Raw genomic sequence first — 19,629 nt, forward strand, 5'->3', positions numbered from 1 at the left:
GCCACGGTCGGAGGGCTGCTTACACTGTGATGCTCGGCACTGCTGTCAAACCACAGGACAAGTGACCATGCTCACACAACAAGCATCAGCAAGAAGCTGTGCAGATTTGTGATAAACCTTTTATTCCAATGAAAGAATGAAGTACATTTTTCCTCAGACTTCCAAGTCTCTACACTTATAAGGACCAGCCTGCCACCACACACCCAAGGGGAGATTCTCACTGACAGCCATTTTCAGAGCCGTTATAGAAATCTAAGCAAATCTGAGATGATCTGCAGTGAATGCTAAGGGTGAGAACTGAATTTACAAAAATAATCCTTTTACAAGTTGTTTGAGACCATAGGTAAACACAACTTCTACTTAACTTCAAAGAAACATTTAAGAAAAGGTTGTGGAAAATCAGTTGCCTAAGAAAAGTTTGTTGTTCCCCGCCTCCCCCTCTTTAACCTTGAAGGTTAAAAGCTTTAAAAGAATCATATTCAAAATTCAGTAAGAAAAACTGTCACCACTTTGTCCTAAGCACAGTCACTATTTCAGAGATGTACTCACCAGATGCACTTTCGTGCATTTAAGAGGGAAAAAAAATGACTTTTACAATGCATGTGCCTAAAGATGAAAAGATAATCTCTTTAGCTGCATAAATCCTTTCCTGTTCCATTTAAAGATCAAGAACAATTCAGGTTTTAAACCCTTTCTTTTATTTCAGATGCTAAGAGCATGATTTCTTTCAATTAAAGCCTGGCAGATACGGTTAATGGAACAAGAGTTGTATTTGCTACATACCTGATGCTGCACCAAATGACACATTAATCACCCCTTGCCTGTTCCTTTCAATATGCTGTGCTTAGTGACTTATGCCCTTCAGACCAGCGTGTGGCTCAGCCAAGTAGCCTTACCCACATTTGTTTTTCCATTCGGATTATCCCATATGGCTTCCCCCAGAATTACTCGTGCTGCAATATGAGGAGAGATTTAAAAAGTCACAGGGATTTATCTGTAAAAGGGAAAAAGGAGATTTGGCTGTGCCTGCCCCTGGCAGTTGGGGAACAGATAAGCTCCCAAACTTCCAATGGTAAACTTTCAAGCAAGCTACAGAAAAGTGTGGGACAGCAACCCTACAAATGGGAAGGACAGAATGGAAAAAGGTTTTGCTAGAGGTAAAAATAGATGGCAGTGCTAACAGAAAACACTCCTTGGACTCCATTACTGGAAACCCTAGAAGTCTTGTGCTGCTTTCCAGAGCCAAGCAGTGCCCACAGGCTGCATTCCAGACTCACAGCACCTAGAGGTGTCTTCCCAATGTAAAACTGCAGTTCTCTTACTTACTGCATAAAGTCCTGCTGAAATAAAACCTACAACTAAGCAAAAAGCAAGTAAGATGGGGACAGAAAAATAAAAGATGGATGAACAAGGACATCCAGGACTTCAAACCAGTTTTCAAAAAATAAAGCTGAAGGAAACAGGGCAGTGGTGGAAGAAAGACAAAGCTGTAACCTGGAACGTCCCTAATGACCTCCCAGGGGAAAATAACACCCCATGCATCCTGCTTATTTAATTTTGAGAACATTTTCTTTATATGTCTACATGTGCACACTACCTCCTAAAACACAGTGTTGTTGTTTTGTTTTTTTTTTTAAATCTAAAGTCAGAAGGTTGATTTTGAAAACATGATTGTCATTCTGCATTACACACATTAAATTCAGCTGAAATTGTTACTGCCTTTCAGTCCCAGGAGCAGATTTTGACTGGTTACTGCAAGGAGGATGTTAAGCCTTTCTGCATTGCCACAGTACACACGTATAGTGCTGTGAGGCAGACAGCCCAGAGCTGAGTTAACACTTCCAGAGCAATCCTGATGTTTGGAGACTGCAGTATTTTCAGTGCTGCCACATTCAACATCACTGCTGTATCAACACAGTGCTTTGCATATAATGTGTGCCTTAGAGATGACTGATGTGCGGTTCTCATCCTTCAACAAGGGACAACACTTGTTCTAAAACACTGTCACTTATACAAAAGCAGTCTTAAAAATGAGTAAGAACGAGCTGTCAGGCAATATGCAAATAACCAAACAGAAGAATGTGATGCATATGAAATTTAAGCACTTAGTCACAATCGCTGATTTGTGTCAAGCTAGACCGTAAAATAAGATATATCCAAAGCACTTCTGAACCACCTGTGTGGTGTGCAGATTGTCTTCTACACATAGCTAACCCCAAGTACATGCCAAGATCCTTCTTGTAACTGACATTCAGCAATTGTCACCACCTCCCAGCACACGGGGAGTTTATGATGATTCGAATAATTTAAAATTTTCAACTGCTGCAAAGGGTGAAAAGGTACAAACATGACTGTTTTAATGTTAAAGGAAAGTCAGTTTGTACCAAATAATCATACTGATGCAGACCATGTCATCAGTTCTCAGAGATGCCAGGCTCCCCTGTTGTGCCTTTTGGTGACTCAAGAAGGGGCAGCTGGGGCACACGGGCACCTAATGTGTTTGAGCAGCCCATTCCGTTAGGTCTACTCTCCCAATACATTCGGGTTCCCACATTTTGGAGATTTTCTTACCTATAAAAAAGGCATATTAGTTTCAGTGTTGCCTTTCACAATGCCCTAATGGACAAATGGATGAAATCCCATCAGTTCATTCATCATCATTGAACATCTTCATCCAGGACCTCAATAAAAAAAATGCACGAAGCCTGTGAGGTTTTGCAGGTGATACAAACTTGGGAGGTATGGTTGATGCACCACTCAAAGGAATTTTGACAAACTAGAGAAACTGCAAACAGCAAGCCCATGAAGTTCAACAAACTGAAATGCCAATTCCCACACAAGGGGAAGAATAACCTCATGTGCTGACCAGGGATTGGAAAGAAGCTTCGTAGAAAAAGACCTGGGAGTCCTTGGGCACAAACTGGAAGACAGGAAATAGAGATACTGCTTAAATAAGATTTCAAACCTGATGCTTGTGGCTTCTTATTTTTAATTTTTTCCCCCCACAAAGTCACTGTAAGATCGACTGAACAGTAGAAGAGGTTCCCCAGAGACATTATAGAGTCTCTGTCCCTGGAGACTTTCAAAACGTAAGAGCTCGAACAATCTGCTGCAGGTGAGCACCAGGGGGGCAGGTGAGATCATCTCCAGATGTTGTTTCCAACTTCAACTACTCTGCGATTCTATAAGTGTCCCAGTCCAGCCTCCATCTCAAAGCCATCTCTTCTCCAAAACAGTCATGAGAGAGGACGGTTTCACTTCAGCCTTTCACCCAGTGGTAGTGTAATACCTGATGTTCTTCTGCGACAGAGAGCTACTAAATATGCATCAGGTGCAAAGCAGAAGAACATTTAAACAAGCATCCTGCAAAGAGAAAACTCACCATCCTCTGCCCTTTGTTCCTTTTACTGAAGGCTGTTCATTCATGTAATGAGAGGCAAGGGCAGCTCTACATTTGCAAGCTGCTAGGATTAGATGGGAGATCAACAACCCATTTTGCACAAAGCAGACACTTGAGATGAACAGCTTGATTTCTCACAACCATAGATTCAGATTGTTCACCTAGGAACTGAAGCAGCCCCTGAAGCATCACAAACTGCCTGCCTGGTATTCATTGCCCACTAGCAATAATAAAAGGCTGGAGTTGATACAAACTGACCTGCATTTCAACTTCTCTTTCCCTCCTCCCATTGCTATGATATAATGGAACTCACGTACCACTCAACAGCATTATAATTAAATAATCAAAATCAAACAAGTTTCACATCTGACAGTCCCCAGGAGAATGCCGATATACATACAAAAAGCATTTTAGTTTACTTAGGGCAATTCTGGTAACAACAAGCTCAGAGGGATATAATTAGTACCCTGCAAGCCAGCATATGAAAAGCCTTCATTTAACTGAGCTCAACACTAAAGAATAGTTTTAGAAATGAAATGTGAAGCCACAAATCCACATAGGACTGCCACAGCTAACCATTTCTATGATCAAGAATTCTAGTCATAATTTATATGTATTGCATTTCTGATTTCTACTTATCCAGAAGGGTGCATCCTGAACCAGCTGAGGTCAGTCCGTGGGTCTTTAGCAGTTCTCAGCGGGATGCAGAAAGAGGCAGACAATGTCAGGCAGGCTCATTCTTCCTCTCCAAAAATAGCTACTGAATTGGTGCCTCCCTCTGTTCAATATAACCTGTGCTCTTTTCCACATTTAAACCTCCCCATTGCTTTGAAATGCTTATGGTCAGAAGAATGAACTCCTTATATCCCCACAAAGTTTGTGTGAAAGAAAAGTACATGCTATTATAGCAGTCTTGTTGGGAATGCTAAATTCATATCAGAGACTAATAGGAGAAAGTAGAAATACACCCAGAACGTTTACTCTGTTGTGACCAATGGCACACGCTAGAAAGCAGCTTCTTATTGAACCAGCCCAGCCCAGATTATGAAGACAAGGGTCTGTCTAACCTAACAAGAGCCAGGTGTTAAAGAACTGCTGGAGGCAGCACCATGGTTTGCTGCTCAAGGCAGGCTGGGTGTTACTGCAGCACTGCATCAGAATCATAGAACCATAGCATCGTTACGGTTGGAAAAGACCACTAAGACCATCATCAACCATCACTAGGCTGATCCCACAGACAGCCAGACCTTCCCAGAGCAATGTGGCTGATATGGGATTCAGCTCTAAGTCTGAAATAAGGCTAGATTTTGACACTTCACTGTGTAATAGACATCCAAAAATAATGCCATACAGTAAGTTGCTCCAGCACGTTCAGCTTTCTCAAATAGAAAGCAAAGGAAATATTTCAAAAACACAATTGGTTAAGCTTTTGTTGCTTGCTGTTAAGATTTGCTGTCATCAGGACTGTCTTTTGGCTGAAAAATGTTTATTGTTAAAAGTTGCAGAGTTGTGTCTCAAGCAAATCAAGAAATAAATGGCTGTTGACACTTCCAGAAGATGATTCATCTGCCCAAGAACTCCAGTAATGAAAGCTGTACAGCTGCCTCTCAGGTATGCTGCAGAACACAGCATCCACCAACTAACCCAGAAATCCATCTTCACTCTCCTGTCACTTTGTTAGCTGACTTCTCAACTCTCTTCATAATCAAACCAAAAATTTCTTGCTTGAAAACTGATAAAAAACTTACGAAAGTAACATCAGTCAAAATCATGTGCTTAGCAGCCAGGTTTCCATATCTATTCTTTAACTATTATTAGTTAAGTCCTCTTTACTTTTCTGGTGAAATATTCTCCATGTATGAGAGCTGATCAGATGCTTAGATGAAAGATGCTGATGGACTGGTACTACACAGCCCAGTGCAACAGGGGAACAGGACAGCAACAACATCAGCAGAGCCTCAAGGGCAGCTGGGCAAAATCCAGTGTGTTTAACCCAACACAGGTGAGCACACGAGAAATGCCAGTGAGAAGAATATGGTTTCCTAGCTGGAGATAGCCAGGTTTTTGTGGGTTAGTCTTTTAAAGAGTTATTAAGGTGCTAGGTCTTTTTAGACAGCCCTGAAGTGAAAGGGCACCAAGAGGTACAGCACAGAGCATCAGATATTTCATCTCGTTGGGGTAATCTCTCGATAAAAAAATGATTAAGGTTTTTTTTCTTTTCATTTTTTGCTATTCACTGGAGTTCATTATGACTGTTTACTGATCTCTTTGGGGAAGAAGCTGACATTTACTGTTCTTACTATTGCCTCTCTGATCTCCATCAGGCTCCTAGTTATCACCGTGCTCAACAACAGTTCTATAATTTTTGAAGAAAGACTGTTACAAATCTGTGGGAAAGGCAATTGAAAGAGAAAGCACAGCATTCCACTCTGCAGACAATGCAGCAGAGCAACCATTTGAGATTTTCAAAGAAAACAGAGAAATCTCTCCTCACTATTAACTGCTCACCGATTCTGTGGCACAGCAGTGATGGTATCATCTGCTCAGAGATGTGGTCTTTATTCTCTGCCCAATTTAATCAGGAGATAAATAACCAGAATGGTGGTCTAGCAGTCCAAATCCAAGAATGCGGCCTTCCTCAAATACACAATATGTGACGTAAAAGATTTCCTGGAGCAGTTCAGTTTGAGGTGTTAAATTATCTGTTCTCAGGCCCTGGGTTATAGAAAGGTGATATTTTTTAAAAACACCACGGATAAATTAAAAACAAATTTATAACCAGCAGCCTTTCAAATCAAGGTAATGCATTCAGGACTTAGCACTCTTGCCTCTTGAAGACTGAGGAACTATTTAAACTCCAGGAGGAATGTGGGAAAGCAACACCGGTGCAGCGAGGGGAGAACACTGCCTGCTGGAAAAGGAGAAGCAGCCAGCAGGAAATGCCACAGTGCAGATACAGACTGACAGCAGGGAAGGAAAAATGTTTCATCCTAACCAGTAATTGTCCCAACATGGCAAGATCAACTGAGCTAGCAGGAAAACATTAGTTTCAGAGAGGTTTTTATTAGCATGCTGTCTGTGTCTGTTCTCTTCCCTTTACAGTTCACCTTACTGTCCAACACCAGCAGTCTTTTGTACCCATCTGTAAATAGCTGCTGCACAAATTAATCTCAGCCATTTCTTTGTATGAAAGATGGATGACTGACGGAGAGGAGCGAGCAGAGGCAGGTGGAACAGAACAAAGGCAAGCCGGACAAACAGCAGTGTGCAGTCTGATGGGGAGCAGAAACGAGAGAGCCAGAGAAGTGCTCTGTCAGCTGGTCAGATGGGCACTTCTAGAGAACAAGGAAAACAGATGCACAGGAAAACAGATTTCATTACTTCCACTTGCCCCGTAAGAAACGTGTTTGTACAACTCTGCTGTGGTTACAGCATGAGCTTTACTAATTTGCTTCTAGACCAAGTAGCAATAAAGAGAGCTTGTTGGGAGGGTATTTTTCCCCCAGCTAAGTTTGAAAATCCTCTGAAGAAATACTTAATTCATATAACTGATTGATTTGTTCAAATCAGCATGTCTTGCTTGCAAACTAATTAGAGATATACTTTAGAACAAATACTGTAGCTATCGGGTAGTGCTTATTTCAAAGTCAATATAGGTCAGAACACAAAATACTCACTAGCTTGTTTCCAAGCTCATTTTAGGAATTTCCTACGTGTCCGAATTTTGAAGCTGTATCCTTTAGCGTCCCTATAGAGAGCTCTTTTTGATTAGTTGCATAATCTCAGGAGCAGGACTCAAGCTCTGCAGTCTGTAAAGAATCTAAACAGTCATAGTAATTTTAATGGAGAAAACAGATTTGCTGGATCTGATTGTAATCCTTTAAAAATCACTGTACCCTCTTTAACACAGGAGGACCAGCTGCTTCACAGGGCTTCCAAATTCCACGTGTTCTCAACACAGTAATGTCTACAGGACAGAGACATTCATTCCTCCCATTTGATTGCTTTTTTCCCCCACTTTAGCAGGAGTGCACACTGCTTGTGTTTTGCTTTAATATATAAAGTAACTTAATTTAAATCACACAGCACATAAATGGTTCAGAGAAAAAAAGGTATCCTGACTTTCTGCTGCAGATTAAATACATTCAACAACTACATGTATACATTGCTTTGACAATTAACAGTGGTTCTTCCATTTATGGTAATTTCTCATGCCAGAGATGATATGTAGTCACACTGAATCCAATCCAAAACAAATGCTCTTTTCTTGATCGTACTCTCCCTGTTTTGCACTGCATGTCAGCAAGGGAAAGCAGTCAAGGCTTTGGATGCTGCATATTTACTTTCCAGAGGCACAATACTCGGGGAAAAAAAGCCAGGAATCTTAGATAGTCCAAGGTAGAGACCTCTTATCAAGGCTTCTCTCGTTTTCTGAGTCTAGAAGAAAGTGCAAGATCTGAGGAGTGAGTTGTTTCCCTTCACCCCTTGTTTTTGATTTGCTTGTTTAATTGTCTGGCTCCTCCGTATTGTCCAAAATGCAGGACAGCCCATGCCAGGAATTGAAACAGTACAAACTGAACTTGAGACATGATTTTTTTGCTGAACTTTTGGACTTTCAGGTATACTGGAGCAAGATTTACCTGAGCTCCACTGTTGGCAAGGAAAAAAATCACTCGTTTACCTTAAGCACACAAATATTTGCAAGTTCATTGATCCCTTTGGCAGATAAGCATAGGTAGATAATAACAGATGGAGACGTTACATGCAAATTCTCATACCTCTGTCACTGAAGTCATCCACCAGCACTATCTCTGCTATCAGCTCAGGAGGGGAACGGTTCAGAACGCTGTGCACTGTCCGGAGCAGGGAGGACCATCCTTCATTGTGGAATGGGATTATCACGCTGGTGTTTGGCAGCTTCTCCAGGTACAGCTTATTCTTGCAGCTGGATACAGAATAAGGTCAGGAGGCAGTGCCAAAAAACACTAGCACTTCCATATTAATCACCGTCAAGCAACTCAGTTCATCCTCTACTCCCCAGAATGATGCAAGGTGCCTGAAAAAGGACGACTTCAAGACAGAGTTGATCTGTTCCAGTTTGCCTTGCCAAAAAAAAAAACCCATTCCTTATGAAATAGTGACTTTTAATGGCCAGTAAGTGATATTTAGCAACGCAGAAAGTCAAAGGGATCTGTTAGGTATTGAAACTGCTTTTAAAGGAAATTCCCATTATAGCTTAAGGTACAGCATTCTGCAATAGTTCTTTTTCCAGTTCTCACACCTCAAAGATCATTAGGAAGAGGATTTTCTGAAGTTATTCCAGAAGTTGAATGTGACTGTTTTAAGCTCTTTTAATACATAGGTTTAGCATACTTAATCCCAGATTTCAGGGAAGTAAATAATTCTAATCACACATACAGCCATCATCCAAAAATTTCAAATGGAATGTAAAGAAAGTAAGGATCTTGTCTAACAGCACCTTCCCTAAAGAGCTGTAGAAATAGAAAACATTATGAACAATAGATGGAAGAGACAGGATAATCACAGGAAAAGAACTGCTCGATAAATAAACCCACTTCCCTCAGTAATAGATCAATCTCCAACTTCTACACAAGGCTTCCTTTGTCATCCTGGGTAAATTATTCAGATGCTATTTTTCTTAAGTAGCCAGTCTTGTTTTAGCAGTTCTAATTTCACACTCAGCATTATTTAGCAGATCAAAGCAAGAAAGCTGGCCTTTGAATCCAAAGCACTACAGAATTTGGATAGGGCCAGAGCTTCAGGTCTGCAGGGCCTCCACAGACCCCTTGGCTTTATGGGCACTGCCCCGGACCACTAGTCTCCCTTAACACTGAAACAGGAGTAATGCTCCCACATCCTGTGGGTGTGTTTTCAAGATAGCCTCATGAAAAACATCCAGACAACAGTATTAAGTGCAGAGTTTATTTTCCTGCAGGTGTGGCCCTCAGAGTGGAGTTTGAACTTTGCTGAACAGGTGAGGTATAAAGCCATTTGATGAACAACTGTAGTTAAAATTACCCAGCAGCTGTTCACTAGGGGACAAGTCTACTCCATTCTCAGAACCCCACGTGTTCAGTGCAAAACAGACAGTGGTGAGAGCACGACCAGAGATTTTTAGCACTTCAATGGTAATGCTAGCACGGTGGCTAGCAGAAAAGGGAGGCCATGCTCTATTCCCTGCCCTGCCACAGCACCACCTATTGCACAGCATGCACTACAGCTCTGCAGACCAGGCTTTTAGCACATGCACAGCAGAGCACTTGCATGCAGGCAATCCCCTCTCCATTCCAGGAAGGGCAGATAGGAACAAAAGCAGCTCTGGCAGTGGAAAGTTTCTGCTGGGTGCCTTTCCCAGGGAATGGAGAAAGATACACCTATGTTATACAAACTCAATAAATCTGTGGTTACAGGAAGCGACTGTGATGCCTGCATGAAAGGACAGTAGCTTATTATGGGTCTAATGAATTGTCTTGGGGAGCTGCCAAGAGCTTGCAGGCTCGGCTGCAATGCACAGATTCAGTATGCAAACTAAAGCTGCATGGACTGCTTTCATCCAGCCCCTGGCAATGCAATCAACCTTCTTCGGAGGTAGCTGCTAGCTATAATTTTGTGACAACATGAAACAAGGTCCCCCAGTTCTCTTCTAACCCTTCCTAAACTGCAATTCTCATTCTCCAACTTTAACAAGTAGAAACTTTACCTATTAAGTTTAATAGTTAAAGAGTTTCTCTCAAGCTACCGTATCCACAATTGTTTTACAAGACCTGCAAAATTAGTACTGAATATTGCAAACCCCAATGGCACTGAAAGGAAACATTATTGCCCCAGTTCACCTTGTGCTTACACTCTCCTCTATCTGTAGGCACATTTCTGAACTTCAAAGTTTCCATTTTCTCCTACCAAACATAAAAGGGAAGGTAAAATAAGTGCTCTGCAGCACGGCTCGTGTCTTTCTATAGCGTTCTTTACGGACTTTACCTCAGCTAAACTTCATTATAAATTGCCCTCATCAAGCTCCCAAATAATATGAAACAAAACGTTTCAAGTGTATCTTTTTTTAATGGGTAGGGAATAAACAGACCTTTTCAGCTGTGAATTCCTTTACTGCAGATCTCCATTAAATGCAACCCCATTCCCTGCCCAGCTAATCCTAGCATCCATTACATACATGCTGTTTATCCTCATCTTGAGACCTCTGCAATTATAACTCACCACACTGGGGGAAAGGATGTGTCAAACATCAAGCAGAACCAGCTGCAGCAGTATCATTAATCACAGCTTAAGTTGTTGGTGACTCAGACACTTCACTTATTAATTTTAACTGGGGACTACAGTCAGAAGTTTCAGATTTTAAAAAAGTTTTAATAGCAGAATTAGCAATGAGGAATCAGCAACTCTGTGAAGCACTGGGGAACATAAGTTAATTTATTAATCTTCAGGTGAGGAAATACTGCGTTGTCTACAGCTTAAATCCTCAGAACCATGGCAGCCCCTTTAAATGGCAGCCAGGCACAGCTTAGGTTAGCAATCTCAACCTATTTCCCAGAATTGGAATATAAGCTGATAAACAATATCTTTATCTGATCAATCCGTATGTTTAAACATTTCAGCTGCGTGCCTAAAGCATTTATGGAGTTATGCTTGCTCCTCTGGTCTGTGGGCATGCATTGAGAAAGGTCAAGCTGCAGGATTTGGTCGGTTCACTGAGACAGCCGAAGAGGTGATCTCTTGAATGCCCTAATGAATTTTAAAACCTTATTTTTGGAAATGGTACTTCATGAGTAAAGCAGATGTTGAATTCAAGTTGTTGAATTCAAAACTAGCTTTCCACAAAACTAGCTTTCACCCACACATCTAACAAGGCTTTCTGATTAAATACTGTGCACAGTTTAAAATACATCTCAGCTTTGCATCAACAAGGATTAAACAGGAGATCTCAAAGGTCAGTATTCAACTGGAACTGCTTTTCACACAAACTCTGGTTAAGTTTTATGAGGAAGATATGTACAAAAATCAACATCTTTTCTTCACTGGTAGTTGAGTGGAGCTACTCAGGTCTTGTTCTGCTCCTAAAAATTTCATAGTTATTTCCAGCTACTGGCAAATGTAAGAAGCACACAGAGTTTACTGACAAAGCCATCATCCAACTACATTTAGGGCATTTGTAAAACAAGTCAGACTTTTACATCAGTTTCTGCTGCAGAGAGAAATAGTTCTATCTTATTAGTTGCTAAAAATTGTTGGCCATGTCAGTAGACTCAGGAACGGAGGTGTCATGCTAGAAGAGATGAACGTGGAAGTAGATGCCTCTTACTTAATTAAGTTCAAGGTTCCTTCAGTGCAGGACTGCAAGTTTTCGGTAATGTTTAGTATTTTGGAATTGTAAGAGATCTCACCTGCTTTAGGGGCCTGCTTTGCAGGGGGGCTGGACTCAATGATCTCTTCCAACTCCTACAACTCCATGATTCTGTGATTTTTATTTATTTTTACTATTTTTAACTGACTTGTCGCCTCCATTTCCCTCTGCAATTACTGTTCTTTACGAATGAGACAGCAGTGCCAACATCACCCTGGCTGCGAAAGACTTGCGTTGGACAAACAAAACTCCATAAAAACCCAGCACACTGCACAAGTGGTAAATTAGGGCTTGTAAACTTTGACCTCTGGAAATGCAAACTGTATACTCACTTTGGATGTCTGATGTCTGGAAGGGAACGATTCAGAGAAATTTTATCGCTCACGAAGATATTAAAGCCATTTTCTCTGTATGCCTGGTCCACTCGCTCTGCATCAGTCATCGGGTAAGGTTTTCCCTGCTCTCCATTTCCTATAGACAGAATAAACATGCACTGTTACTATTAATTGATGCTTAACAGGTTACAGACTAACCCGTGTATCAAAAGGACAGCAGTTATCTTAGAGCCCTTTGAAATTCCTCCATTCGTTTTGTGCTGTATGCCATATTTAGCACTGGGTTAACCTCAGCTGTGCGAAACCATGCAAGTTAAAGTCTTCCTTCTGGGATCAGAAACAGATGAAGGGGCTACAGCAACGCTGGGAAGGATCTTTAAAGGTTTTTTTTCCCCACAGCAGGAAGAATACATATGGTTTAAATACCTCATCAGTGTTGCTTTTTTTTCCAGCACAGATGGATATGTATATTTAACAAACCTGAGTTCTTGTACAGAGGAGGCAGAACCCTTGCAGACATCAGTGTAAGGATGTAACATTCAAAATGGACCCTTTTATATGATAGAAGATAAAACCCAGAAATTAAAGAATAAAAGTTGAATGTTATGATCTACAGCATTTTTCTCACCCCTTTTCTCTTCTGAATATCCCAGGTTTGGAATCACATGATTTTTAGTAAGCTTTTAAAAATCAATTCTGCACTTACTCTAAAAACACCAAGATGTTACTAACATCCTTTCACTTCATAATGATTATTTTGGAGTTAGTGGAGAAGGCTTTAACTGAGATGAACCAACAATAACAGCTGCATCATGCCAACATCATCAACATACCAATCCGCATTCAGTCTAGCAATTAAAATCCAATTCATTTATGATTTGTATTAAAACATTTATGGTAATCTTACATACCCACACGCTCAAGGTCCCTCCTTATAGCTTCCTTATTATGCCAGTCCTTTTTCCTTTGTCCATCACCAAAGTAAAGGTCTTTCTTTTGTCTCATGTGCAGTGCCTTTTAAAGAGAAGACTGGATATATTACAAAAACACAAAAACCAACGAAACCTTTCTATTAACAGCCTCTCCCTTCCTGTAAGGGGAGACTATGGATCTCCCTTGAGGTCAGACTCAAAGCAAATCATTTTTAACCTAAATGGGAAGATGGAGAAAGCAAGTTTTGCATGCCTCAGAACAGTACTTTATCTATAGCTGTTAAGCAGGATTTTTTTTCTGGTGCACTATCATGTATGCAGACCAGTATTCTTAATCAGAGAATCTATTAAGAACTCCCATTTTCATTCCGAAAACATCTAATACATCTTACTTCCTATTTAATTAACAATAAAGCTTTAATGGGTGACCTATTGCAGGATCATTATTAATGAGCACACGACTATACCTGAATAAAATCAAAATAAGATTTAAAAGGTCATTTATTAGGACTCTTGCTGCTCAACTTAAAAGCAAATTTTACACGAGGCATGAGCCTGCGCCAAAAGCAATTAGAGCTGCTCTTTTCATGATGTTGTTCCTGAAATTCAAAAGCAATGGGTGTTTTGGGAACGAGTTGGCAAATGAAGGATGGGGTGAATTCAGAACCAAGCAGACTATTGTGCGTGGAAAGAAAAATCACAATCTCTCTATAATACAGACATCCCAAACCAAGGGAAATATATGCATGTTAAATAGAGTTTAAGGCTAAGAAAAGAACATCTCTAAGAACGGGTTTTCAATTACATTACAATATGCTGCTAAGTACAGATACAAGTCATTTGTAGCATCTTTTCTGAGGAAGTAGTTACATAAAACTGTTGGGTTTTTGGTTTTGTTTTGTTTTTTGTTTTTTTTTTTTTTTACCTTTAAAATGCTCTGGAACCACCCACTACAACTTCCCAGAAAGAAAAAGCCAGAGCCAGGCACTGCTCAGAGGCATGAGGTTACAGGTCTCCCTCTAAGAGACCAATCCAACTAAACCACCATCAGACCAAGTAGCAGTTAGCACAGTAACCTTGCAGGGCTATCAGATGCCTCTGGCATTTAATGCACAGATTTCATTTGCTTTCAGAGTTAAATTGCAAACTACTTCTATGTCTAAGTTTCTCATGGGAAAGTAGGGTGTCTGGACATTTTCTCCTTTCTGTTTCAAGGTGTAAGGCTTCAGACACACACAGCTCACCTCACTGCAGTCTGACTGCTGACTCTGAGGAGTCCTGCTGTGAAGGCTTAATGGATTATCCCTTAGGAGCACCCCATTCTATGGTTGCTAGCACTTGTTCCACTCCAGCTCAGCATCCTGTGTATTAGCTTACAAAACTACCAGTGAAGACAGGTTTAAGGTAAGATATCAGCATAAACTACAGAGACTGAACACAGGTGTCTGCTCTGTGCTGGGTACTTCTTTATGGGTGGTAATTCTTAGCAGAGGAAGTGCACCAACAGTATGAGCTGTGCTGCTGGTATCATCAGACTAAGGGTAATAAATGAGAGGCCTATGAGTAATAGAGCTCGATCTGATTGAGAGATGCCCTATGAACTATTCGAACTTACTTGGTATTTTATTTTCCATGCAAGAGACTTAAAATCTAGATTTTTTTTAATGTAGGATCATATGATGATTTATACTCAGTTGCTCAACTTATCTGGCAAGACATTTTGCAGACCTGGCAGAAGCCAAGTTTCATTCACAAAAGCAGACACTCAGCTACACATACCAATTAATTAATACAGATGCTCAGAGTATTTCCCTTCCTGCTGCCTGCAATTCAGATTTACTTCCCCTGCAGGAGAGCTGAGGGGCACTCAACCAACAAGGAGTCACTCAGCTACTTCTCATTATCAACAACTATTAAGGAACTTCTATTCGTGTCACATGATGAGCAAGGGGAGGGCAAAGCAAACTTCCTCTCCTGATAACAGAATCACTAAGATTGGAAAAGATCAGTAAGAACCCCAATCCATTCCTACCATGCCCTTAACCACATCCCTCAATGCCACATCTCCACAGTTCTTGAACACCTCCAGAGACAGTGACTCCATCACCTCCCTGATCAGCCTGTGCCACTGCATCACCACTGCTGGACAAGAGATTTTCCTAATGTCTAACCTTAACCTCCCCTAGTGCAACATAAAGCCACTGCCTCTTGTTCAGAGCTCAAGAAGGTGCTCCAACCCAATCTTCCCAGAAGCGATGAATGCTGGCTAAGGCTAGCGACTGTGAGCAAGTCTGGGTGACAACTGTGACAGAGCAGCATGACAGGAGGAGAGGCAGCCTGGTTATTTTTGGTATAAAGCATATCAAATTTTCAGCTCAATGAAGCAGCTGTCCTGCAACAGTTCAGCAATTCGTTTGTCTGGTCCACCAGAGCTGTTTCTAATTTTTCATCCCCACTAAATAATCCTCAGCGCACGGCCATCCCATGAGAGCTTGGCCTCTATTTTGCACGAGAGACAGATTATGAGTTATTTATCCCTAAGTCCTGCGCAGTTCCCATTACTGGGCTCTCCCTACTGACACTTACAGGACTGACAGTTCTACATATCAGCACCAGGGAAGTAAAAGTGATCTACACAGCATGCCTCACCTCCTGCTCTTCTGCCTCTGGTGCATACAGCCTTCCTGCCCTATACAAGTGAAGCCAGACAGAAGAGTCACACACGTAAACAACACTAATCTTTGTATCAGCATACCTTTCTATGAGTACCTTTTAAACCTTTAAGGACAGACATACTGCAGATGGTCAGGCAGACTGGCTGTGTTCCGGAGCTGTTTTGGCCTTGGGCAGACAAATAGCATGAATCAATCCAATTGAGAAGTGCTGCACTAAATGCAATACAACTCAGCTAAGTGTTATGGGTTTAGAGTATTTCTTTCATCAGTATCACTGGTAAGCAAACTTCTAACACATTGGTTTGGCAAGTCACTATTAAAACATGGGACCTGAGAAGCCTGCAGTGATGAATGCCCGTGTCTTTGCTCCAGTAGACCTCCCAGCACCCACCATCAGAGAAGCCTCGAAGGCAATATGTACTTGAAGCAGTGTGGTTAGCATCTCTTGCTAAAATCACACAAAACTAAATAAACAGACTACTGAAAAAAGAGCAAATGACAAACATTTGCCATCCCCTGGACTGCAATTGTTGTGCCCATGTCACTGCTATTAGCAGAGCAGCTGTAAGAGCACAAGCAGCATGCCACTGTCACAGGGAGTGCACACACGTTAACTCCAAGGCCCCAGCAGTCACAATGGGCACTTTGCTGACATTGGTGTTATTTTGGAAGCTTTATTTTAAATGTCTGAGCTCTAGACATCCAGACACAGCACACACAGAGCAGAATGTTTCCTTTTTTACTGGCTTTCTTCAGGGATGCTGCAGGGATTTGACTCATTTATGCAAATGAAATAACTTGATGATATCCTTTCAGCAGAAGCTCTAGACTGAGATATCCAAGCAATGTGCAAAACACAGCCAGGTTTCTAGGACTGACTTTAGCCTTCGCTATTTAACAAGCAGCTCATTTGCGGGAAGCTTTATCTTACCTGTAACACCGCAGTTTGTGTCATTTCTCACTTTTATCCTCATTACCCATAAATTCGAATTGCACAGCAGAAAGCACAACACTTCTGTCCAGAACCCATCAGCACAATCCCCTCCTTACCCACATTTTTGCTATGAAATTCAATGGCCGTTGTTCAAACATTGCTGTTATCTGTTATTTACGGTGAGGGTAAATTGACATTAAGCATCTGCATTTCTGTCCCTATAAAGCAGCTGAGCACACAGAAGTGCCAGGCTACAGACTTTGCCATTTTCCATTTTTGTCTGCCTTCACTTCCCATTCTGCAAAAATCTGTTTGTTTTTGAAGCGGTCAGTTGTGAACAGCAAAGCAAAAAAGGAGATTTCAAAGCCTGAAAGCTTTATTACAATCAGCTATTAAAGCTATCTAAGTGCACAGGCCATTGAATTTCATCCATTAAGTCCTACAGCAAGCCCATAACTTCTGTTTCAGCTCAAACACATTCACTTTTTCTTCAAAACTGGAAGTTGTTTACCACACAAGTGATTACTTCTCCAGCAATATCTTAAACTAATCTCCTGCCTGCTTTCACTCTTCGTTTTTTCAAAAAGTGAAAATGAATTAAAGTAGAAAGGCATATTAGGCAATACATTGGAAATGGATTTAGACAGATTGCTGTAAATAAGCCCCTTCTGTCGTCTACCATGCTGTTACTTAACGTGCCACCAAAGGAATCGATCAGTGTTCAAACGCCAAACAAAAATGGAATTTTAATCTTTTCTTTAATCACTATTTAGTGTGCCTGGCTCCAGCCAGAATAAGAGAAGAGTAGATGGAGATGTAAGCCAAGAGCTTTATATACTAGAGGAAAAAAGATTCGCTGAAGCGCATGCAGCTAATCACAGTGCTGTACAGATTTCAAACCCTGTTCAAACATTTATTTCGTTGCTTATTATTTCTTAAATTTTTTTATTATTTTTTAAAATGAAAGAGCTACGATCTTCAGAGATAATGGCATTTTTTCACCTCAGGTCTCTTCGTTTATCCCAGCACCTCAGTGAGTAAATCTCGCTGTCACATCCTACAACAAGCTGCTGAAGATGAGAAAACAGAAAAACAACAGGGAAAGGGAGGGCAAATTTAAACCATTCCTTTATTAAAGAAGCTGCAGTCAAAGGCAGAGGTAAGTGACATGCCTGTGGGCTATCTAGAGCTGGGTCAGAAAATCCTGAACAGACAAACTCACTGTAAGAGGTCAGTTTTGACTGTAACCCCTATAAGCACTGCTGACAACAGTTGGCTATTTCAAACCAGCAGTTGGCAGGATACACATACAAAGGTGGGATTTCCACCTCTTCTGCTGATACAAATTTAGCTTCCGAAGGCCAGAAGAGATAATATCTCACTTCCCAGAAGGTTGTCCCTAAACTACATGAGGAAGAAAAAGGGGATAATGTTTAAGATGTTCCTCAGCACTGTCTCCTCCACTCACACCAATAGCTGAAAAAAATCTTTTTCTCTGCATCACTCCCAACATTTCGCAGTGCCAACACATGATTGTTTCCAATCTGCTGGCAAAAGCTACAGAAGAAGCAAGTTGCAATTAATATGGCAAAGCAGGCCAATTGCCCCCATCCTTCCTTCCAGGGGCACTGTGCAAGAGAAGAGCATGCACCTCGTGTGCAGCCTGCCATGATTGTGTTCCAGCAAAGCTGGAGTAAGGAACACCTGGCCTCAGCACCGTGCAGCCTCCATCCTCTGTACTAGCATGAAAATAACTGAGATTTTCCCATAAAAAAGAAAAATATCTCAACCATCAGCTGGAGGTACACTTTCTAGGTCAGGAAGCTGAGCACGACCTTGGTTAGTCACAGCTCTTCATTTACTGGAATAGGAGATGGCATACTACTAGGAAAAGAAAGCTACTAAAAGCCTGCCCTGCATTCCACTCGAGTGTTTTCAGAAGGTTAATTTCTTAAGCTATTTCAGTTCATCAAAAATTTAAGAGCTACATTAATATAATCCATACGCTCAACGTTTCAGGAACCGTTAAAAGGCAACGCAGAACTAAATGGCAGCACATCATGGGGAAAGGTTCAATGCTTCAAAAGACAAAGAGAAGTATGTCTCCACAGCTGTGTCATGAGTCAGATCCAAGCAGCAGGTCTGAATCAGACCTAGAGGTTTCCCGCATAATGCCAAGATCCCCCAGTTTGGCCATCATGCTCTTCTCTCCCACCAGGAACATCAGGAAAATGGAAATTCATATGTTCAGCCTTGGGCTGTTCTTTGAGGTAGTCACACTTCAGGGCATGAAGATAACTTGCTCAGCTCCTGCAGGAAGGAAGAATGCAGCACGTGCCCTTGGTTCAGTCCTCATCCTGTGTCAGAGACCAGGACCACGGCTGGAGTAGAACCAGCAGAATGAAGTGGGGCACATGGACACAGAGCAGAGCCTTTTCTGCAGAACGCCCAGGGATGCTTTGAAGCTGCTTGCAGAGCTGTTGAAGCAATGCTTCCCCCCCAGAAGGCCAGGTGTGCAGTGTCTTTGGTGGACAAGATGGCCTATTGCTTCAGCATTACCCTATTCCAGCTGACTCAGTGCTTATTAATGCAAAAAGCTTTTTGTATGGAGTGCTAGGACAGTACTTTGCTGATCTGAATGACGCCTCCCCCCTTTACATTTCTTCATTTAAGTTTTATTTGACCTCAGTTGCTGAAAACCCTTTAGCACAAACCAATTTTTATCTGCAGAAGCATCCTGGTTCATCAAATGATTAAAGTCTGAAGACATCAGCTAAGGACAGCAATATGACATCCAGCTCAGCCATCTATCTGTGCCAAACATTTCACACCTTGTTCTTCACTTAGCTTTAGAAGTAATGTGATGCTTCTGCAGTACTTGCTGTTCTAAACCTGCTCTCTGACTAACTCCATCCAGGCACACACATGTACAGTGCCTTCCCAGTGTCAGTGCAAACAGTGAATTCCTCCCCATGT

The 19,629-nt window shown here is 41.4% G+C and overlaps 1 protein-coding gene across 3 annotated transcripts in view; it reads right to left on the minus strand.

Moving 5' to 3' along the window:
• GALNT10 (polypeptide N-acetylgalactosaminyltransferase 10) overlaps window positions 1-19,629 on the minus strand; it is an 82,464-nt gene that overhangs the window by 28,854 nt on the left and 33,981 nt on the right. For all 3 annotated transcript variants that reach the window (XM_085236916.1, XM_085236917.1, XM_085236918.1), the window contains exons 2-4: window positions 13,024-13,126; window positions 12,110-12,248; window positions 8,179-8,345 (exon numbers count right to left, since the gene is read on the minus strand). In XM_085236916.1, coding sequence (XP_085093042.1) covers window positions 8,179-8,345; window positions 12,110-12,248; window positions 13,024-13,126 — 409 coding nt within the window. The remainder of the gene's footprint in view (window positions 1-8,178; window positions 8,346-12,109; window positions 12,249-13,023; window positions 13,127-19,629) is intronic.

The sequence above is a fragment of the Meleagris gallopavo genome, chromosome 15 (genome assembly GCF_905368555.1).
Source record: "Meleagris gallopavo chromosome 15, MGAL_WU_HG_1.1, whole genome shotgun sequence".
NCBI classification, from domain to species: Eukaryota; Metazoa; Chordata; class Aves; order Galliformes; family Phasianidae; genus Meleagris; species Meleagris gallopavo.